This window comes from Plecotus auritus (genome assembly GCF_963455305.1).
Source record: "Plecotus auritus genome assembly, chromosome: 4".
Taxonomy (NCBI): Eukaryota; Metazoa; Chordata; class Mammalia; order Chiroptera; family Vespertilionidae; genus Plecotus; species Plecotus auritus.
The window spans coordinates 163,604,435-163,628,670 of NC_137775.1; the positions used below are offsets into that span (position 1 = coordinate 163,604,435).

General features: G+C 37.5%; 1 protein-coding gene across 2 annotated transcripts in view; it reads left to right on the plus strand.

Moving 5' to 3' along the window:
• The window catches only part of ANKIB1 (ankyrin repeat and IBR domain containing 1), a 121,627-nt gene extending 98,212 nt beyond the window's left edge, over positions 1–23,415 (plus strand). Inside the window, exons 11-20 of one of the 2 annotated variants that reach the window (XM_080663653.1) lie at positions 1,082–1,212; positions 7,202–7,336; positions 8,439–8,525; positions 8,613–8,679; positions 10,904–11,049; positions 11,884–12,062; positions 12,867–12,918; positions 18,736–18,850; positions 19,796–19,929; positions 20,235–23,415. In XM_080663653.1, coding sequence (XP_080519779.1) covers positions 1,082–1,212; positions 7,202–7,336; positions 8,439–8,525; positions 8,613–8,679; positions 10,904–11,049; positions 11,884–12,062; positions 12,867–12,918; positions 18,736–18,850; positions 19,796–19,929; positions 20,235–20,978 — 1,790 coding nt within the window. In that variant the 3' untranslated portion in view covers positions 20,979–23,415. The remainder of the gene's footprint in view (positions 1–1,081; positions 1,213–7,201; positions 7,337–8,438; positions 8,526–8,612; positions 8,680–10,903; positions 11,050–11,883; positions 12,063–12,866; positions 12,919–18,735; positions 18,851–19,795; positions 19,930–20,234) is intronic. The other variant, XM_080663654.1, reaches the window with a different exon arrangement.
• The last annotated feature ends 821 nt before the right edge of the window (positions 23,416–24,236 follow it).

The following is a 24,236-nucleotide window of genomic DNA, read 5'->3' on the forward strand; positions in this document are numbered from 1 at the left end:
TTTGTTTTTTTGTTTTTCAAATTTATCTTTAATGTTGAAAATATTACAGTTGTCCCCTTTTTTTTTTCTCCATTGACCCTCTCCATCCTGCCCTGGCCCCCAGATCTCAAATTTAGTAGAATACATTGAGTTTAAGATGATGAAGAACATAGGTTCGTGTGGGGACAGAATGTGGGAAAAGTTTGCCAGGTAGTGGCTAAATCATAAAGGGTTTTATATTCTTTGTTAAAGCAATTTGGTTTTATTTTGTAGTCCATAGTAATAAGAGATTACTGTGTAGGCTGTATTGTGGGGGGTGGGAGCAGGGAGAAGGAGCTGGGGAGATAAGTTGGTTGTCTATGTTTTAATTGTCTAGGCAGGAAGTGTGGAGGACCCTCGCTAAAGCAATAAAATTGGAAATGGAGAGGAACGGGTATGAAAAAGAGGTGGAATCAATGGGACATGGTGGGTTAAGGAAAGAGAAGGGTGTGTCCAAGATCATGCTCTTCCTGGATTGATTTAGGTAGATGACCTTATCTTTACCAGGGTAGGGGATAGAGAAAGAAGTGATTTGGGGGGGGGCAGTGGTAAGTTTAGTTTTAGACATGTCACATTGGGTTTTAGCTCATCTAAAATAATCATGGGTAAAATGATGTCAATATTTCAATATAATTTTCATGGTTTTTACTATGAGGAAGACTTTATGGCAATTATATTGACAACTGGCCTATTTCAGAAATTATTGTCTAAAGTAACCATTTTTTCTATATTTTCTCTGATGCAATAGTTATTTTAAACAGAGAATAACATAATGCTTTCTTTTAACTTTGGATATATTTCTTCCCCCGTTTATTCAAACACAGCTTTAGGGAGAAATCTCTTTTAAATCAGATTTCCTAAATAGAGCTTTTGGAACACAGCTCTTTATCCTACAGTCATGCTATTTAAAATGAGGCAGTTTAAAAGTTTTGCCATAGAGCCTAGTGGGAAAATAAATCTATGTTTAAAATTGAGAGGCAACCTGCAAAGAACACTTGGGGGTTTTCCCTTGCAGTTGTATACTAAATCATTTATTTTTGTGTTTGTGCTTAATATCCCAAAGTTGTGGGAGTTAGTGAAGCTTATGAGGATGCTGCCAACTGTCTCTGGTTGTTAACTAACTCCAAGCCTTGTGCTAACTGTAAATCTCCAATACAGAAGAATGAGGGATGCAATCACATGCAGTGTGCTAAGGTAAGAACTTAAAAGGATTGTGAATGTTTTGCAGTTGATTGGCAGTTTGATTGGTAACCCAAAGAAGTAATGTTATAAACATAAAAATCTTTTTGGATTTCAGATGGATCCTAGGAGATTGCATTCTGCATTCTTTGTTGAATAACTTAAGTATTGATTTATATTGCTAAATTTGACACTCACGGTGAATGTTAAAAATAAGAGTAAGGATCCAATGGTATTTGGCCAGAAGGTCCGAAATGCTTGAGTCCTTCCCTGCCAGTCACCTTCCCCAGTGAGGGTCGTGAGAGAGTTTTGTTGATGTATAAATAGTAGTATTAAATGATAGTATACTACTGTGTATAGATCTCTTGCAAAGTTGGTTTCAGAGCACATAGTTTAGACTCAAGTCCCAAGCCAGGCCCCAGGAAATCCCCATAAGTCCAAATCTAAATCTTGGTGTCTTTATATAAGATATGTGTATAATAAAGGTACCCAAAGCATTGGGCAGACTTTAGGTCTGCTAATGAAACTGTTAATTAAATAAGTAATTCATTCTTAAATTGAAAATGAAAATTCCAACAAAGATCTACTTGGCTGAAAAATGATTAATATGTATAATTACTATTAGACAGCTACCCTCCTGACTTAGTTGCATAAAAAGAAACTACCATATTTAAAACAAGCATTCTGGAATTAGGTTAATAATATTTTATTCCATGCTTACATGTATGAACATTTTTAAAAATTGTAATGATAGTCCAATTTTTTTCTTGTCATTGGAAGTGCCATGAATGTAAAAATATTTTAAATTATTGAGAGGACAGTGTAATTTCTGTTATTTAGGACTAGAGGTCCAGTGCAAGAAATTTGTGCATGGGTAGGGTCCCTAGTGGCTGCCAGCTGGGCCAGGCAGGGCCTTCCTTCATTCCACACCACCCCCTGGTGGTCAGCGCACATCATAGCGAGCAATCGAACTCCCGAGGGACACGTTACATATTAGGCTTTTATATATATAGATGTGAAAGAAATGCAAATAGTTAAGATTCCGATAAAATATGTTAATATCTTCTAAGTATTATTTGATTTTCGACCTTGAAACTAATCATCATTATTATTATGACTTTTAAAATAATGGCAGTTACCCAGTGATTTTTACAAGCTTACCTATTTATATAAAAGCCTAAGTGATCATCTGATCGGTAGCTATGACATGCAATGACCACCAGGGGGCAGATACTCAATGCAGGAGTTGCCAAGCTGCGGTGACTTGGCAGCTGCAGTTCTTTGGTGACACACCCGGAATCAGAGAGGAGGGAGCCCGATTCCGGGGTACATCACCCAAGAACCACCCTCTCACAATCTAGGACCCCTCAGGGGATGTCAGAGAGCCAGTTCCTGCCCGATCCCCGCAGGCCAGGCCAAGGGATCCCACTGGTACACAAATCTGTGCACTGGGCATCTAGTGTTACTATAAAATTAACATAAAGGAAATGACTTAGTGAAACAGTATTAATAATTTTCTAAGAGGCAAGAACAAAAGCCTAGTACAGCATTCTGAGCACAGTGCTTATTAGTTAGCTGATTAGGCCAAAATTATTTCTTTTGTTTTGTGGTCTTAATCTCCAATATTCTTATTAGTTTTTTCTTGGAAAATTTGATACAGACTACATAGATGTGTAAAGAAATACAGGTTGACCATAAAAATCAGCAGTTGGGTTACTAACAAAGGAGCAGAATCCAACATTACCTTTATTTCTTTAATAGCACCTACCAGTAGTAAGTATTTGATTAATATGTATTTAGTGAGTGAACATTTTCATGAATTAACCAAACTAAGGCTATCAGGTAGGTTATCTTAAACAGATTTTGCTTAAGCTTCTTGAAGCATTTACTTACATACTATGTAAATGTAGTAGTCTTGTTTAATATACATCTAAAGTATTTGCATTGAACAAAAAAAAAAAAAAAGCCACCTGATAAGTAATTATTTTTTGTGTTTTTTTATTTTACGTGTTTTTTTTAATATAAGTATAGTTGGCATACAATGTTATATTAGTTTCAGATGTACAACATAGTGATTCAACATTTATATACCTTACAATATGATCACACTAAATCTAGTAGTCATCTGTCAAACTTATCACAATATTATTGACTACGTTCCCCTTGACAAGTACTTATTAGGACATAGAAGAAAACATCTAGAAAGTAATGGGCTTGCTACAGAAAAATTTTATACTTTGGAAAATTTTTTTAAATGTAAAAGTGGGACAAGAAACAGGTTATGTGTAATTTAATTTATGCTCTAACACCGTGACTAAATCATAATATACTTATATGAATGCCCAGTGTTGGTTATGATTCAGTAGAGCTTTTACTTTCTGGAATCAAATTGTTAAACATTTTTTTAAATGAGAAATTTGGCCCTATAAAAATAGATATATTAGTTTTTAAAACACTCCTTATTTTATTCATTACCCTTTTGAGACTATTTAGATTTGGCATTTACACATTTTAATATATATTTTTTTACTTTATCGGGGTTATATTGATTAATTAAATAGGTTTCATGTATACAATTCTATAATACATCATCTATGTACTAGAGGCCCGGTGCATGAAATTCATGCTCGGGGGCTGTGTTCCTCAGCCCAGCCTGCACCCTCTCCAATCTGGGACCCCTCAAGGGATGTCTGACTGCCCGTTTAGGCCCGAACCCAGTAGGATCGGGCCTAAACGGGTAGTCGGACATCCCTCTCACAATCCAGAACTGCTAGCTCCCAACTGCTCACCTGCCTGCCTTCCTGATTGCCCCCAACCACTTCTGCCTGCCAGCCTGATCACCCCCTAACCACTCCCCTGCCAGCCTGATTGATGCCTAACTGCCCTCCCCTGCAGGCCTGGTTTTGCCCCCCCCCCAACTTCCCTCCTCTGCCGGCCTGGTCACCCCTAACTGCCTTCCCCTGCAGGCTTGATCACCCCTAACTGCCCTCCCTTGCAGGCCTGGTCCCTCCCAACTACCCTCTCCTGCTGGCCTGATCGCTCACAACTGCCCTCCCCTGCTGGCCTGACCCCTCCCAACTGCCCTCCCCTGCTGGCCATCTTGTGGCAGCCATCTTTGACCACATGGGGGCAGCCATCTTGTGTGTTGGAGTGACAGTCAATTTGCATATTACTCTTTTATTAGATAGGATTGTATTGTGTGTTCACCCCGCATAGTCTGATCTTTCATCACCATTTGTCCCCCCTATACCCTCTTCTACCTGCCCCCACTCCCTTCCTCTGGTAATCACCATATTGGTGTCTATGTCTATGAGGTTTTTTGTGTGGATTTTTTTTTCTTAATCCCTTTACCTATTTCACACATTTTAAGTCACTTAGTAATTTTCTTCATCTGACGTGCAAAACTATTTGCTGCAACTAAAAAAAAAAAAATGATTTCAAATTCTATATTCTTTCTCTTATCAGAGTATATAAAATTTGTTTTTTTGTAGAAAGTTTTACCACTAATTTTGAAAGATCAATAAAGTTGTACTGAACAAGATACTTTTATCAAATCAGGCACAAAGTTTGAGTATGCCAGGCAAAAAAAGAACTGTCAGAGCTTTGGAACAAGCACACATGTGTGAGTGAGCACATGTTTGTGAAGGGACAGATGAATACAGAGACTTTAATTCAGCTCTCTGTTCATGACATGTCATGTAGTAAAGATAGAGAAGACAACATAATTAGTAAGGTATATCTGATTGCTATATTCAAACTTCATATCCTGAAAATCTGGACTCTGCCATCTCTTCAGGTATCCATGGAGCATTCACAAAAAGTTGACCATTGATCATCAAAGAAAATCTCAGTAATATTCTAGAAAATAGAAAATAATATAAGCAATATTATCTAATCATGATGGAATTATAGAAATTAAGAATAAAGTTACAAAAGGCCTTTTCATTTAGGAACTTTAAATCTCAAACAGCTCAAGAGGAAATTAAAGAGTTTCTAGCCCTGGCCGGTGTGGCTCAGTGGTTGGGCATCGTCCTGTGCACTGAAAAGTTGCCGGTTCGAATACTGGTAGGGCGCGTGCAGGAGGCAACCTGTCAATGTGTCTGTCTGTCTCTGTCTCTCTCTCTCTCTGTCTCTCTTTCTCTCTCTCTCTCTCTCTTTCTCTGTCTCTCTCTCTTTGTCTCTCTCTCTCATTTCCTCTCCCTCCCTCCCTCCCTTCCTTCATTCCTCTCTTCCTCCCTTCCTTTATCCCTTCCTCCCTCTTTCTTTCCCTCTTTTCCACTCTCTCTAAAAACCAATGGAAAAAATACCTCAAATGAGGATTAATTTTTTTAAAAAAAGTTATTGCTGTTCCTCATCTTATTAGTAGATCCATGGAGAAAACTCATGTGTAATTTCTGTAGATGCTAAGAAGCCATTTGAGAAAAAATCAACAACCATTCTTTTTAAGACACTCAAAGAAATAGGAATAGACAAAATCTTCCTTAGTATGATAAAAAGAAGTCCACCTCAGTCCACAATATTTGGTGAGGAAGCTAGAGGTACTTTCACTAAAATCAAGAATAAGATAAGAGTGCTCTCCATCACAAATATTATTAATGTTGGACTGGAGGTACAATCAGTATAATTAGACAATGGGAAGAAGTTGGAGATGTAAAAGATAGAAATAGGTGATAAAATTCTCATTTTTTACAGACAGCATGATTGCATACCTAAAAACCCCACAGAATCAACTGAAAAACTACAAACAACAAAATTTAACTATGTAACAAATTACAAAATGAATGTGCAGTAAGTATTAGCCTTTATATGTACCAACAACATCCAGATAGAATATATACTGAAAGAGAAGATCTCGTTATTCTAGAAACTTAAGTAATATACGAAGTATATGACATATGAAGAAAAAAAAAAATTTTAATATGAAGAAATTTTTAAGAACCCTCTCTGTAAGACACAAAAGATGACAAACAAATGAAAAGATAAAGTTCTTGGATAGAAAGATTCCAACAAAAATACGAACAGATTTTTGTTTCTGCATCTAGATAAGCAAAAGTTCATATGGAAAAACAAAGCAAGAATAGCTGGGAAAACTCTGAAAAAGAACAATGAGGAGGAACTGGCCTTATCAAATATTAAGCGATATTATAAAAGCTCAATAATTAAAATAGCACAGTGCTGGCACATGAATCTACAGATCAGTGGAACAGAGTAGAAAGAAAGCCCAGAAAATAGACACAGATAAATGGGAATTTAGCATATGGTAAAGGAGGCATCTCCAAACAGTGGGTTAATCTAAACTGTTCAAAATGGTAGTGAGACAACTGGACAGCTGTGTGGAAAAAATGAAGTTGAATTCATATTGTATACCCAGATAACATATAAACAGCTCAAAGACTTACATTAAAAAAGAGAGACTATTAAAGTATCCAAAAAGAACATAGCCTTGGAATGGGAAGATCTTTCTGACTCAAAACCCATACGCATAAAAAAGGGAGGAGGTGCATTTTCATTCTGGAATGCTCAGTTTTTTGGCATTGTCTAGTAAGTATGGTAATTGGGAAACTGAAAATTTCTAAAAAAAATGAGAAACCGGTTTTATATCAGCTGTTCTACTAAGAGACCTTTTAAACTTGTTCTCAGTTTCAAAACCAATTTGTCAGTTACCAGATGTTTTCAAATAGACTTGTAAAGCTTTATAGACCCAAGTAAGATTACCATGCACTTAGAAATGAAACATTTGTTGGTATATGTTTTTATTATTTGTAAAAAAATATCCTATTGATATTTTTATCATGACTTCCATTTAGCTTAAACTAACCCCACATCTTTCCAGAGTGCAGACAAGGTCTCCAGAGGAAATGTGAAAAAGAGGGTGTGTCTTTAAGATTTATTTCTGGTCACACAAGCTGGATTGTTTTAAGCTTTACAAATTGGTAGACCAGAAATCGAAAATAACTTGCATATTAACATGGAGAGATGTTTGCATGTATGTTTTCTTTTGAAGTGCAAGTATGACTTTTGCTGGATTTGCCTAGAAGAATGGAAAAAGCATAGTTCTTCCACTGGTGGTTACTATAGATGTACTCGCTATGAAGTCATTCAACATGTGGAGGAGCAATCCAAGGAAATGACTGTGGAGGTAAAGAGAACTTTTTAAGCCAACACTTCTGGCTAAGCCATTTAATACTATTGCAAGTACTTTGCATTTCTCCTTTTCCTATCTTCATCGTAATGAGGCATTAAATTGAATACACTTTAGAGTAGCCTTTAATTTAAACAAAATGGCTCTGTAAACTTAAGAGCTTTTTTTTCCCTTTTTTTATATTGAAGATACAAAAAGTCATATGTATCCCAGCCTCCCTCTGTAATGACTTAAAAACAATTTTTGCATTAAAGTATAGTTGACATACAATATTATATTAGTTTCAGGTATACAATGTAGTGATTTGCTAGTTATATGCCATATGATGTGATCACCACAGTAAGTCTAGTAACCATCTGTCACCATACAGAGATATGATATTATTGACTATACTTTGTGTACTGTACATTACATCCCTGTGACAAAAACAATTTTAATATAATAACAGTACAGTATTATGTTACAACATATAATAAATATCTTAGTCTGCTTGGCTGCCAAAATAAAATACCATAGACTGGGTGGCTTAAACACAGAAATGTGTTTCTCACAATTATGGAAACTAGAAAGTACAAGATCAAGATTCCTGCCAATTCAGTTTCTGGTGGTGACTCTTCCTGGCTTGCAGACAGCTCTGTTTTTGCTTTGTCCTCACATGGTGGAGAGAGAGAGTTTTGTTGTCTCTTCCTCTTATAAGGGCACTAGCTCTATGGGATTATAACCTAATAATCTTTATCACCTCATAGGCCCTTTCTCCAAATAGTCATATTGGGGGTTAGGGCTTCAACATGAATTTTTGGGGGGAGCACAATTCAATTCATAGCAATAAGATATAAGCATACGGCTTGAGAGACATCTTTGCCTTACACTCTGGGATTGTGGATTCAGTGGTTTGTCACAGGGAACACAAATGCAGGACTTGGTCCTGGTAGCCTTTAAATGTATTGGTTATTATTTTCTCTCAATAAAATAGTAAACAAATCTGTATAAATTAGTACCTATTACTAATAGAATTATTAAGTGATTTTTTTAATAAAAAAGCAAATTTAAAGCTAAGACTTTTACTTATTAAAGTCACTTATGGAGTTTTATTTCCTAGGCTGAGAAAAAACACAAACGGTTTCAGGAACTTGACAGATTTATGCACTATTACACGAGATTTAAAAACCATGAGCATAGCTATCAGGTATGTCCCAAATCATTTCAAATGCAGACTACACTGTTGTGGATAAATAAAGACAATGATATAAATTATTCATTTCTGTTTCTTTAGTTAGAACAACGCCTTCTTAAAACAGCTAAAGAAAAGATGGAACAATTGAGTAGAGCTCTCAAAGAAAGTAAGTTATAAGTGGCATGTGTGATGATAAATGTAAAATAGCCTTCGATGCTTAGTAAGTCAGTCGCTTCATTGGTAGGAAGTTAAGGCCCTTAAGGAAATACATTTATCTCCATTAGCTCACTCTGGTACTATTTGGAGTACTCTGAAACCCAGAGTGCTGCTTAGCATTTGAGTCCTCTGTGATTAGGTTTCCACCTGACTTACCTCATCTCCTCATAATGCAGCCTATGCTGTTAGCAGATGAACACACATTGTGGTTTTGCTTACTCTCTGCCACTGCTGATGCTCTACAATGTTGAGAAAAGTGGATGGGCCCTAAAAGTCATCACTGACCTGGTCAAAAGAGCAAGATCTGCATGCCACCCAATTGTCTGTGACTGAATTTCCAACGAGTCTTGAGAAAATTTAGCCAAGTGCCTAGTGGAGTGGAAATCAAGGACAGGCTGGGGAGAAATTATCTCGCTGGTGGATGATAGATGCTGGACTCAAAAAGCAAAGACATGAGATAGGGCAAACTTGCAGATCCTGACATGGAAGTTTGAAAAGAACATTTCTAAAAATGGAATTAGAATGTAATATCTCACATTAGAATATAATATCTCACAATGACTGCACAGAGTATATACAGGTTCTGACAGGTTTGTTTGAGTCACGTTTTTAAATCAAGAGTTTATTTGTAAGAGGTATTAAGCCTAAAAATGTCATCAGTTATATGTGTTTTTTCCAGTTTATAAAAGTAATGTGTACTGCCCTGGTCTGTGTGGTTCAGTGAGTTGGGTGTCATCCTGTGCACCAAAAGGTTACCAGTTCGATTCACAGTCAGGGCACATGCCCCGGTTTCTGACTCTCCCCAGTAGGGGGCGTGCAGGAGGCAGCTGATTGGTATTTTGCTTTCACATGGATGTTTCTCTCTCTCCCACTCCCTTCCTCTGTCTGTAAAAATCAATAAAAATATATATATTTATTTTTTAAAATAATGAGTACTAACACCCTTTTTATGAGGATAATTCCCTAAATAAAACAGTAACCATATGTGTTACTAGCAGCTTAATCTTCTTATTAATTATTAGTACTTAGACTTTTACAATGACGTAACTATATCACATCAATATCAAACTCTTGAAGTATAGTTCATGGTACAAATTGAAAAGAAAAACCCTCACAGGTTCTACAGTTCTTCAGGGATTTTTGTCTGTCTCATCACTGATGTATTCCTAATGCTTAGAATAGTGCTTAACACACTGAACATTCAATAAATACCTGTGGATGTGTATTACTGTTTCTGTTCAATCTTTTACAGGCTAAAGTAAGATATGAAAGAAAACAACAGAGTAAGATATGAAAGAGGACTAAAAGATACAGGATTAGAAAGGAGAAATAAAACTTCACACACTTCTCACTTATAATGAGCGGGGGTGTTTGTTTTATTATTTTTTTACATCTTAGTTCAGATCCCTATGCTAGGGCAGGTGTTTTGGGATGATCTGTATTTTAGTGTGTGTACATACCCATGCAATTTCTTTCTGCAGACGAACAGAATAATCTTATATTCAAAAGTACTTATGAAATAAATTCTGTTTAATTTCGATTTATTTGTAGTTCAGGAAAAAGCTAACTTGGTATAATATTTTGGAAGGGAACAGTCTCCCAAAATATTATACCTCGCTAGCTTTTTCGTTTTCCCTCCTCACTCTCTCTCCCTTTTTCTCGCTCCCTGGAGTTTTCTGTTTACTAGCATTAGTTATTCAGTTGTTCTCGTGTTGTGTCTTTTCCTCCTTACATAATTGTTTCTATAGAGGCATAATTATAACTTGGCTTTTATTTTTTCTTAGCAAAACATTTGTTCTAACTCTTATTCAGCAAAGTTCCACCAGGGATAACCTAAAAAACTTAGTAAAGCATGGGACCTCTGAGTTGGCCTAAAGCTAGATTGGCTGCCAACAGGGTGAGAACAGAATCCAGGATCAGTTTGTGTGTGTTCTTTCATGACTGTCACGCGCTCTTGGGCTTGTGTGAGTGTTCCATTTATAAATGCATACAAGTCACACACAAGTGTCCTATGTAGAATTTTAGTCTGCTTCCAATAAATACTATGATGCAGCTACTTCGAGCTGTTTCTTCCTAGGGGTTCTTTTTTTTTTTTGAAAATTTAGTTGTGTAATTAATTTTACATTAGCATGCTTACAAAAGACTTTTTTTACCCTGCCTGGTTTACTTCATAGCTGAAGGAGGCTGTCCAGATACCACTTTCATTGAAGATGCAGTTCATGTGCTCTTAAAAACTCGGCGTATCCTCAAGTGTTCTTATCCCTATGGATTCTTCTTAGAACCTAAAAGCACAAAGAAAGAAATTTTTGAACTCATGCAAGTAAGATATCCTTTTTAAATTAAATTTAAATGTAGTTATTATGAAAAGCAAATTTTCTCCTTTTTTGACCATTTAACTAAGTTTTTTTGGTGTAACTAGTCAACAATTTTGTTTTCATTTTAGAATGGTTTTTAAATAGTAATAAATTGAAATTTTCTTTATGTTTAAATTTGTCACTCTGCAGTTCTGAGCTATGCAAACATTTCTTACTACATTTATTTCTTTGTTTTAAATTAGTTGAGGTTGAAATCTGGCCTAATCTTAATTACATAATTAGGAATTTCATCTCCAAAAATGGGGCGAGGGGGGCATATTACATATTAAGTGGGAAAGTTGGTATTTACCAGTTTATTTTAGGAGTGCAACTAAAAAAGTTAGTGTACTTTAAAAAACAAAACACCTAAGTCAGCTGATATCTCGGTGACTGACCAACTTCATTGTACATTCCTCTTCTAGACCTAACCCCACATCACAGGGGTCTTGCCTTCAGCATTTACATATAGTCTGTACCACATATCATGCATCTGCATGTACAGTAACTTGACTTGAAATTTATTAGTTTTTTTCACATAGACGCATTATAAATTCCTTGTACACAGCTGGTGTACTCACTCCTTCATGATCTATACCAACTACCTTGCTTGAACGCCTATCATATGAGTGCTGATTCCTATAATGTGCAAAATAGAAACATATGTTAAATGCCGTTACTTCAAAGATTGGATTAATTTCTGACTTCAAAAGACTTAGAGTTAACTGAAAAACCAGATAGACTTTGGATTTGCTATTGACTAATCCACTCAGCCTATAATTTTTTTTCTCTTCTTACCATAGACGGATCTAGAAATGGTCACTGAAGACCTTGCCCAAAAAGTCAATAGGCCTTACCTTCGCACACCCCGCCACAAGATCATCAAGGCGGCATGCCTTGTACAGCAGAAGAGGCAGGAATTCCTGGCTTCCGTGGCTCGGGGAGTTGCTCCTGCAGACTCACCTGAAGCTCCCAGGCGCAGGTAAAAGGGATGCACACTGTGGAATCATCCTAGCTCCAGCCACAAACGCAAGCAGGTTGATTCTTTTTTTATCCTACTGGAGTTTATATACCTAAAATATGGATAAAGTATGGTAGCTTCTTTTTGGTGATTTTTCCCCAAGTACTATTTCTATTTTCCTCATTGTTTGTTTGTCATTGTGTAGTTTCTCACCAAGTTAGGCTTGGTGAATTTCACACTTCAGTGAACTCATAATTCAAAGAGTATTCTAATGCGTCATTTCAGATATGTAATGTGTATAGTGATATGATAGCCATAAACATGTTGTAGAATTTGGAAGCCTTGCCAATTTGTCACAGACCTATTTGTATTTTGTGTGAGGTTGTGAAAAAATTAGAAATCTGATATTAGTAAAGTTATTTAAATGATACATATTTATCCTTTAAAGAATAGTTGAGTTTTGGTTGTTTTACATACTTGTACTACTAATGCCATTATAAGTTGAAGTATTTTTTATTCATAATAATTGCAAGCATTACAAATTCCTTTGACCCTGTTTTCACATAAACATTTATAACCTAAAAACAGGAAGCAGTCATAAAATACTCTTGTTATTTTTCCACCATTTTACACAAACATAAAGTAACTTAGAATTTAAAAGAAATAATAAAAGTATCATTTTAATTATATCCTATGGTTGATCTGCTTTGGTTAAGCAAGTTCCAAGCAGAGGAATTAAAATTAATGTTCAAAAGGCAACGGTCTGATTGTTTGTACTTTGCATTACTGGTAATAAATCATATGGTATGTCTAATTTCTTTGTAGCTTTGCTGGTGGAACATGGGATTGGGAATATTTAGGATTTGCATCACCTGAGGTAATTGTTTTTTGGGGGTTTGGCTTGTTTTGTTACATTTGTCCTTAGTGCAACCCTGCTTGTATTTGCACCCTTTTCTATTCTAAATCCTGAAATTGTCAGCAGTGTTTTTCTTGTATAATAAAAATGCCTCAGCAGAGCCTACAATTTAGTTATTTATGGTATTGGGTTATTATCACATTATTAAATGCATCTCCTCTTTATCATTTTTAATTAGTGAATAATCAGAACTAAGGCCAATTTATAACATGTATTTTTGGAAAATATCTTCAATTGATTAATAGAAATACAAATTTCATTTATTAGAAATGCATTTCTAGTTGTAATATTGTTTCAGTCTGAATCTAGTTTTTTTAAGTTATTGATATAACCCAAGAGAACTGGTTTATAATCAGTTGCTAAGGTGGAAACTTAACATTAGTGATGTTTATGCAGTAAGAAATGCTTTGCTTAATTGCTTTCTGCTTCTCTTTAAGATTTTCACACTCTTCTTGTTTTTTCTTTGTTGTCATATACCATTTTAAAATATAGAAGGTCTGGTAAAATACTAACACTACAAATAGTAATAGCCGCAAATAAAAATAAGTCAGAGTGAAAATCTTAATCACATTGCTATTTTCTGAGATTTAAATTGCCACCGTCACTGTTGAGTCTGACTTTTTATATGGTATTAACAATTCTCTACCCTTTGTCTTCTTCCTTGCTCTTTTATACCATCCAGTGCTTGGAAGGGGGCAGGACAAGCAATTAATCTTTTATCCTTTGTAGCCCGTTTGTTAACTGCAACTGAAAGACAGTGAAATTGGTTATTATTCAGAAGTGACTGTGGCTTATTTAAATCAGATGCTTTCTCTTTTCAGCTGCTGAGGATACTTGCAATCACCTTGGGGCTTTTGTATTGGTAGATATATCCAAGAAAATATTGACTTGAGAAAACAATTTATGCTTAGAGCTCTGATATGAGGGTTTTAGATCTACTTAAATCCCCCCCGCCCCCAGTGATAATATCTTCATTAAATGTCTGTTGTAAAGCAAATTATGAACCTTTTCTTTACCTGATTTGAGCTTATTATTTCTTTGTTTTAATTACAGCTTTAGAGATATTGAGGGAAATGTCCACGTATAAGGAGAAATAAAGAAGCTTCAATTATTAAAAAAAAAAAAAGCACTAAAGCTTTCAGAATTTCAAGATAAAAATACAATTTAGCAAAAGTAAAACTTTACCAGTGTCGTCACCATCATGCTGCATCATCTTGCAGCCTCTGGCTCACAGTAACATTAGGAATCCTGAAATACTTGTCCTTGACTATTTTGGACCTGCTAATATGACTGACACAGATTCATTTTGCAAAAAATAGGAAGGCTTGCCACCTCACATGTGAATATTTATAAGTTAAATTATTGAGCTTTTGTTCTCCAGAGATTGAGAATTGTGAAAGTATATTAATAACAATTCCTTCTTAAATTTCTTTTTTATGAATCAATAAAATTTACAAAAATTATTTAACTCACTTTTACTGTTCTCTTATTTAAAGTTTTTGGCACATTGAAAGACCAAGCTTTTATGTAAACCTTATTGCAAGTCTAAAGAATGACCACACAGTGTGAAACTTTAAAACTTTGCATGTATGTAACTATTAAGTAACTGACAAAATTTTATCTTTAAAAGTAGGCTTTTCGCCTATATATAGACTGAAAAAAATATTGCCAAACTCCAGTAGACTTTTAGGTTGAATTCGTATTTTTCCAGTAAAGTTAATTCCATCTTATTGTTTTAAATTAAACTGAATGAGTCAATGGCAAGAGTAAGTATGTGTTTTGTGCTGCCTTAAAGGCAGTGGAGCTCAGGAAAGGCCAAGTCCTAGAGTCTGAGGGACACCAAATGCAAGGTGTAGCTCTGTGACTTATTAGACCTTGGGCTCTGTTCTTCTTTAATTTGTAATCTTCAGAAATTAGTTATCTTCAAATGTGGATGGTGATACCATGGAAGTTGTGGCAAAATTAGAGCATCTCTTTAAGTCGCTGACAAAATTGGTGCTCAGTAAATGCTAGGGATTATTATTTAAAACAAAACAAAACAAAAAAATCCCCTAGCAGTTTTTTTTTCTGTAAATCTTAGAATCTCTTAATCTTTGTAGCATTAACACTCTCAAACCATTTGGAGTATCCCAGCTAAAGCCTTTTCATATGCTTACTTGAAGACTTTAGGGATCCTTGAAAATTTTCAGATAAGTTTAATTTTATGACAACAATTTTTTAAGCTTATCGCATCCTGAGAGAATGCCATGTGAGTTTCCTATCAGGAAAATTATATAACAATTTTCTTCTTTATTTTTTATTTATTTTTTTCCTTAATTTTTTTATATAAATCTTTATTGTTCAGATTATTACAATTGTTCCTCTTTTTCCCCCCCATAGCTCCCCTCCACCCGGTTCCCTCCCCACCCTCTGCCCTTACCTCCCCCCCACTGTCCTCATCCATAGGTGTACGATTTTTGTCCAGTCTCTTCCCGCACCCCCCACACCCCTTTCCCCCCGAGAATTGTCAGTCCACTCCCTTTCTATGCCCCTGATTCTATTATATTCACCAGTTTATTCTGTTCCTCAGATTTTTTATTCACTTGATTTTTAGATTCACTTGTTGGTAGGTATGTATTTGTTGTTCATAATTTTTATCTTTACCTTTTTATTCTTCTTCCTCTTCTTAAAGAATACCTTTCAGCATTTCATATAATACTGGTTTGGTGGTGATGAACTCCTTTAGCTTTCTCTTATCTGTGAAGCTCTTTATCTGACCTTCCATTCTGAATGATAACTTTGCTGGGTAGAGTAATCTTGGTTGTAGGTTCTTGCTATTCATCACTTTGAATATTTCTTGCCACTCCCGTCTGGCCTGCATAGTTTCTGTTGAGAAATCAGCTGACAATCATATGGGTGCTCCCTTGTAGGTAATTAACTGTTTTTCTCTTGCTGCTTTTAAGATTCTCTCTTTGTCTTTTGCTCTTGGCATTTTAATTATGATGTGTCTTGGTGTGGTCCTCTTTGGATTCCTTTTGTTTGGGGTTCTGTGCGCTTCCTGGACTTGTAAGTCTATTTCTTTCACCAGGTGGGGGAAGTTTTCGGTCATTATTTCTTCAAATAGGTTTTCAGTATCTTGCTCTCCCTCTTCTTCTGGCACCCCCATAATTCAGATGTTGGTACACTTGAGGTTGTCCCAGAGGCTCCTTACACTATCTTCAAATTTTGGGATTATTTTTTCTTTTTGCTTTTCCGGTTGAGTGTTTTTTGCTTCTTTGTATTTCAAATCTTTGACTTGATTCTTGTGGTCCTCTAGTCTGCTGTTAGGTCTCTGTATAATATTTTTTATTTCAGTCAGTGTATGTTTAATTTCTAGTTGGTCCTTTTTCATATCCTTGAGGGTCTCGCTAAATTTATCGGCCTTTTCTGGGAAATTCTTGAAAAACCTTATAACTGTGGTTTTGAACTCTATATCCAGTCATTTGCTTTCCTCCATTTCTTTCATTTGTGATCTGTTTCTTTGTCTCCGCATTTTTGCTGCTTCCCTGAGTTGGTAGAGTAGCTTTGTGTGGTAGGTGTCCCTATAGGGCACAGTGGCTCAGCCTCCCCAGTTACCTGAGGTGGACACTCTTGATGCACCCCTTTGTGGACTGTGTGCTCAGCCTTGTTGTAGTTAAGCCTTGATTGTTGTTGGTATCACTGGGAGGCATTGACTTCCAGGCCAGTTGGCTGTGAGGATCAGCTGTGTCTACGCTGGGAGAACTTCTGTGCTGGAGACAGCCTTTTGAGACAAGACTTGCAAAATTGCAAAAGCCTCTGTGCTCAGCTTGGATGGGGTAAAGTTTCAGGGCAGAGCAGACAGTCTTGGCTTCCCGTCAGCCCTGCCCTATGAGGCCCCTGGGTCTCAGTGTCCCGCAGTAATCACTGCAAGCACCTCTGAGAGAAAGCCGCCCTCGAGTTTTGCCTGCTGCCAGACAGTCCAGTTTCTCCCCGAATGAGTCTGGGTTCCCAGAAACTCGCCCGGAGCTGGAGTTCAGCGCAGTCTCCCTCCTGCTTTAAGAAAGCCAGCCGCGCACTGAGCCACCCATGCATTCAGCCGCCTGTCCTCTCTGCGTGCGAGTCTCCGTACCTCAGCCTCTTGCAGCTCCTCTGAGTCTCAATGTGCTTTCCTCTTTCCTTCTAGTTGTAGAATTTCCACTCAGCCAGCTTTCCTGTGGTTCTGGATGGTGTCCGTTTTGTCTTTTAGTTGTAGTTTTGATATTGTTGTGCAAGGCAGCAGTTTAGGTGTTTACCTATGTCACCATCTTGGTTTTCTCCTTTTCTTTAGTTTTTAAACTTTTTCATTTTCTTTCATTGGAAATATGTATATTCTATGGTCATTAATAGATTAATTCAGAATAATTTTGTGCCATTATCAAGTATACAAAGTAAACAAATTCTCCCTAAGTATAAGTCTTAAACTGAGATAAGAGTTTCATGTCATCTTTGTCTAAGAAATGTGATGGGCCTCAGTGGCCCAGTGAACCATATTAACACATAGCAGGCATCCAGTTTGGGATCCTAGGCCTCCAGGCAAAGAGGACATGATATCCCAGCTCAGCAGGAAATTTTAGAGAACCTTAATAAACCCTCCAGGCACTTGTATCTTTTATGTTTTTGTTCCTAACCTGGCAAGATTGCTGCCATCTCTTATCTATAATAATAAAAGCATAATATGCTAATTAGACCGGACGACCTTCCGGACGAAGCCAGGGCTGCAAGGGAAGCCTGGGTCCCAGGTGCTTGCCGGCAGCCAGAGGGAAGCCCGGGTCCAGGGTGCCAGCAGGAAGCTGGTGCCGGCAGCTGGGGGAAGGAAGGCCTACTCTGGCACAAATCTCATGCGTCGGGCCTCTAGTTAGATTATACCGATGAAGGACTTCAAATAAATTTAACCAGAGTGGTATGATATGAAAGTTTCATTTGTAATATAAAACCTGTTCAGTACTTTCACAATATAAGCATAGTGAGTCCTCAAGGGTAACCTGGATAACCATAAACCTGAGTACCTTAGTGTTTATCACTGAAAAAATCTATAATTATCCTCAGAATTAGCCTTCTTATGTTGGTATCATACATACTGACCTCTCTTCTCATCTCTTGTGTCACTGGAAAATAAACTCAGGGACATCTGCCTGGATTGTGTTCTTCCCATACATTAAATAGAAAACACTGCCCCTGCCTGTGTGGGAGATAACCCCACATGTTAGCTGATGCAGATAGGAAGACAAGGACCATCTCATTTTCAAGATAACCTCACATTTCTCTCTTAACCTGGTAATTTGTCTTAGTGTGATATGCTGCAGTCCCCAAAAATACAAGATCTAACGATCTGACAAGGATTTAACAGTGTGTGCTTTTCTTTTCTTTCTGTTGAATGTATCAGTTACTTTTTTAGAACCAAACCTCCAGGGAGTGCCTAACTTACATTAGTAAAATCATTATACATAGGATTAGCTATAATATTAAATAATAAGACACAGGCATATGAAATAAGGCTCAGTTGCAATCTGGCATTGGAGTTTGCAAGTACTCCCAATTTACCCAGGCAATTGTAATGACTACTTAAAATTTTTATTTTTCCTTTTCTGTTTCCTTGGCATGACAAAACCTGAAGTTTCTTTTTCTAAAGCCACGTGATTTTATAACATGTATATAAAATCACACATTTTTTCCCCTGGGGGAAAAAAGGGTGCTGTTTGTTTAATTTGCATTAGAAAAGCTGCATGCTCTCCTGTATTTTATAACCTTTGGTTTATGCAGGAATATGCTGAATTTCAGTATCGGAGGAGGCACAGACAGCAGCGCCGGCGAGGAGACGTGCACAGTCTGCTCAGTAACCCTCCAGACCCTGATGAGCCCAGTGAAAGCACTTTAGGTAAATTCTTGGGTTGGGTATGTCTTAATCTCTTAGCTCTCTTGAGATTATTCTTAAAACTGAATAGGTGATTGTGAAAGAATTTGTAATTTAGATACACAGGCTATAGGTAGCTGCTTCTAAGGTCACAGGGTACAGGAAACCAGGGAGGTTCAGAATGCAGGCTGCGGAGTCAGACAGGCCTTGGGTCATGACCGCATCTCCACTGCCTATCAGGGAGACACTTCAGTTGAGTCACTGAACCCCTCTCCAAGCAGCAGTCTCCTCATTCTAAAGAAGCAATACTGAGAGTGCCACTAGGGGGCAATTGTGAGCTTTTAATGAGATAATGCCTGTAAAATCCTTGGGCATGAGCAGTACCTAGTGAGCATTCATGAATTGTAGCTGTTGGTTACTGTTGGCTGTATTCATGGAATGTTTTTCTCTTAGCCTCACTTCTCCTATAAGCACTCTTTAAAAGAAAATTTCTGGTATTAGGAATAAATTATCTTAATTATCAACTTTTAAATGTTAAATTATAATTGAAAGTCTTTATAATATCAGCAGAGCATCTTTAGTAAATCAGGATTAACAGGCCTGAAGATTTGTTCTTCAGGCATTATGGTTCCCAAATTCTTTTTATTTAAAAAATAACTCTGAAAACTAAAACACCTTTATTTATTGTTGCTTAAGAAAACAAAGAGGAGTAGCATTGGCCTTTCTGAATAGAACCATATGTCGTGCCAGCACAAATGCAAATAATAATCATGGATTTGAAGCAAATGGCATGAGATAGATATTGTTGCTTCTGGTGAGACAGATATGCATGAGAAGTCTCTGGGAGATTAAGTGAGTGTGTGAACACAGGTTTTCACCTGCACTGAAAGAGGCATTGCCAGTTGAACTAAGAAGATGTATGCAATTTGTATGGCTGAACTGTCTCTGGTATCCCTTGCTCTGAAACAGATCTCCCAGAAGGCAGCAGTGGCCGCAGGCCGGGCACCTCCGTGGTCAGCTCTGCGTCCATGAGTGTGCTACACAGCTCTTCCTTGCGCGACTACACCCCTGCCGGTCGCTCTGAGAACCAAGACTCTCTCCAGGTAGCTTCCTGGGCAGGCCCTGGCCCCTACTCCTGCTCTTGCTCCGTTTGGCCTGGTTTCCTGATTTCACTTTTATTGCTTTCCTTTTTCTTCCTTCCATTCAAAATTACAGGAAAAGAGATTTAGCTTAATTTTCCCCTATAACATGGAAACTGAAATAAGATTTGAGTAGATAAAATAATTCTTCTATATAAATAGAGATAATATTAATTATCTGTTAGGTAAAAACAACAATGGGAAACCTCATTGGGTTAAATCATTTTTTCTTTTAAATTTTAAGTGATTTTACTTTCTGTTGCCCTCAGGCTCTGAGTTCCTTGGATGAAGATGATCCTAATATACTTCTCGCAATACAGTTATCATTGCAAGAATCGGGTCTGGCCATCGATGAAGGAAACAGAGACTTCCTCAGTGGCGACGCTTCCTTGGGGGCAATAGGCACTTCTCTACCTTCCAGGCTGGACTCCGGCCCCAGGAACACAGATAGCCCTGCAGCTGCATTGAGCAGCTCCGAGCTATTGGAACTTGGCGACAGCCTCTTGAGACTAGGAGCCGAAAGTGACTCATTTTCAACTGACACCCTGAGTTCACACCCTCTCAGTGAGTCAAGAAATGAATTCTATCCCTCATCCAGTGACCCGGACTCAGCTGGCCAGGATGCCAACATTAGTGACAATCTTCTGGGCAATATCATGGCTTGGTTTCACGACATGAACCCTCAGAGTATTGTCCTGATTCCTCCAGCAACTACAGAAACCAGTGCAGATTCCCAGCCCCGCTGTGTCGGAGATGGGTCAGAAGGCGTGAGGGATGTGGAACTGGTGCCGCCAGAAGAAGACTCAGTGTTTGAAGATGCTGTGGTCAGTGAAGGTAGAGGAACCCAAAGAGAAGAAGAAAACTCTTGGGAAGAGAATATTCTGGCTGGGGAAGCAGCACCTCAAGCTGGTGAAAGTGGTACTGAGGCAACCAGCAAGGGAGCTGGATCAGATGTCTCAAGTCAAACACCTCAAACCTCAAGTGACTGGCTGGAACAAGGACACTTAGTGTGAGCTGCACACCTCTGGCTCCAAGCGCATCGCGGTACAGGTGGCATGCTGGTGGAGTGTGCTTCATGGAAACTGGATCCACTTAATTCCAACTCAACTCTAAACCACTGACATTAGGGTTGAATACGAGGAGTTCCCTTGAATGGTGGCTTCGTTTTGGAGTTTAACCTCACAGGAAACTTCTTTGGTATTTAATTGGATAGCTTTCCCCTTTTTGCTGACAAAAAGAAGGGCAGGAGAGAAAGAAAAACAAATGGAATAAGTAGGTTAGATTCCACACTAGAAGAAAATGCAATCTTCTGTTTAGCCTAAGGTCAGCAACACTTAAATGGAACATTTAAATTAAAGGCTTACTCCCCTCATCCTTGGGTGGTTTTTCTCTTTAAAAAGAAAAAAAAAAAAAGGTTTTCTTCATTTTAGAAGTTCTTTTGGACAGATCTGGTAACACTGAGTTCCTCGACCTCTTTGTGCTCTTCCATAACTTTCTTCCTGCCTCTTTGAGCAGTGTGAATCAAAGTGTCCAAAGCTTCTCTTTAGTGCTGCATCTCCCACAATGTAATTGTTTTCATTTTCACATGAGTCATAAATTTCTTTTCATGTCTTACATCCACTTGTGCCAAACTCTGACTCGTGCGCTGAGAAGGCGTTCAGGTGTGGCGTCCCAGAGGGCTCCAGGGCAGTGTCAGCATTCTCGGGAGTAAAAGGTGCCACTTGGTAGCCATGAAATACCAGGCTTTAATGGGCTTTTGTTGCCATGGAGACTGCATTTAAATAAATGTAGCCTGTAGCTTAAGTTAACTAAACCTAATGCTGCTGTTAAAAACAGTTTATTTTAATATTAAAATACAGTTGATTAGCAACAGCGGTGCTGTATTTTAAGAGACACTTTATTGAAAGTGCAATCATAGTTCTTTGTTTTCACAATTTTACAGTGCATTCTAATTACTAATGGGTGCAATTACTTTTAATGGTAAGTGTTTTATAAAATAGAAAAAAGTGGAGTTTTTATGAGTTATAGTAAATCCGACAATTATTAAAAAAATCCAATAAGACATCCTGCGCAACATGTTACCGTGCCTTTGCCTAACCTCAGTGGATAGTTGCCAGTTAAATAAGTGAGTCATTCAAGTTTCAGTGTCTCTTATAAAGTAACTATGCTATGAATTGCAGAGACCTCCATAAACCACCCATGGCCTTGCCTTTCCAGTCAATATAACAACTAAATAAATGTTCAGTCCGTTTGTTTGCCTCAGTAGCAAATGCTGATGTGTTTGTTCTGTTGCACAATACTCATTTGCTGTGTGACTACTGTTTAGTGTTGAAAAAATCAATTTCCTGGTTATCAGTGTCTTACTGTGAAGAAAATACTGATCTTAGTTGTAATTAAGATTCAATGGTACAGTGTGTAATTAAAACTAGAGTAAACTGTTGGAATGGCTCTTTTACTTACATATTACCCAAACTAACATAACATAAGCAAAGTAGATAGGCAACACTCCATTCAACGTTTTGCCAGATTTTTACCAGAAGTCTACAGATACCAAAATTTCAGTACTGAGTTTGTACAGGCAAGTCCTGGACTGGGTCAAAGGTTGTATTAGTATTGATATCCACATGAGTTGTAATTATGGTTTTTTTATTACATTTTATTTTCCAAACCCTATTTTTGAAATATTCTTATATTTGGAATTCATGTGACCTAGGACATTATATTATTTAATATTCCTCAGGTTCTCCTGGGATTAAAAAGAAACTATATAGGAATTGTCCCTATGCTTTGGATGTCACAAGTCCACATTAGTTTTTATTTCCCCAATTATCAGAAACATTGATATCAACACTTATTAATTTGTTGGGGTAAATATTAACTTTTTTCTACAGTGTATTACTGTCTATTAAACTGAAATAGTCCATTAAAGGATTTTTTACAAATTTATTTTGGATTAAAAATATCAACACCGATCAGTTTTTAGACCAAGTTGTAATATTTTCAAAAGAAAGAGTCTTTGTATCATATGGAGGTGTCTTGCAAAGTGTGGAAGTGCTGCGTGGAGGCTGTGGAGTGCATGTTCCTGGTGAGGCCGGGGCCTGGCACCTGGTGTAGTAAGTAGCCCTTGTTCCTGTGCTGTTCTCTCCTGAGCATGAGAAAAGATCATTATCCAGTTTGTACTTCCATGGTACATATTTTAGAAACAACACAGTCATTGACTTTACAGTTCAGAAATAAAGTTTGGCAAAGCCTATTTTGTAAACACGTTAATTTTATAATGTAAAAAAAATTACTCTAACCTTGACTTGTTATTTGCACTTTCATAGTCTATACTTGATACATTCCCCCTTTATATACAATAGGATTCTACAACCATGTAGATGTTTGGCCAAATGAATGCTGTTAATAATATGTAAAATTCTTTGATTAAACATTTATTACTTAAACTACTTCACTTTGGTCTCATTACATTATAGACTGTTTTAACCAAGTCAGGAAGCTGATCTTCTTCCAGTTAAATTCCTTCGAATATGATGGGACTAGTTTGATTCTTACATGTAATCAATCAGTGCCTAATATTTTTTACAGTGAGCATTTTATATCTCAGTAGATTTCTTTCTAGAAAGATATAAGTGGACTTTTCTAGACTATGACATGACTGTCCTTATTTTAGGAACTGCAAGAAAGATGACCAGAAAAGCTTGCTTTTGCTCTCTGTTTCACTTAGGACTGACAGATGGCTGACAAACCGAGTGGTGGCCAAACTTGAAGGAATTATTCTTCCTCAGTCTTTAAAACTGTAATTTGAAAACATTTGTGAGCAAGCTATATGTTACCTTTTAACCAGCTATTTGCACAAGGGACCGGTTTACAGACTGGCTGAGACCAGCCTGCACGAGGCACCAGTTTACAGAATGGCCGAGAGGGAGATTTATGAAAGAGCGAACAAAGCACAATATAGAAAAGGATAACTACTGGACAAAACCGTCCAGTCCTGGTGCACCGACATCTTGTTGGGTGTGCCTAACAAAATCGCCTGGGCCATTTATGCAGCTAGAGACCTTAAGCGACAGGCTTGCTTTCAGGGCATCACTGTCCTGACCCCTGGCTCCTCAGCTGCAGCACACCCTCTGCATGCTTAAATAAATGTAGCCTGTAGCTACATTCGCCCAGGCCTGCGATGTTGCTCCTGTGGAACGGGTCGAGGAAGCTGACACAAATGTGCTGACGTTCATTCTGCATGCTGTGCTGTGAGTGCTTTACCTCTGACC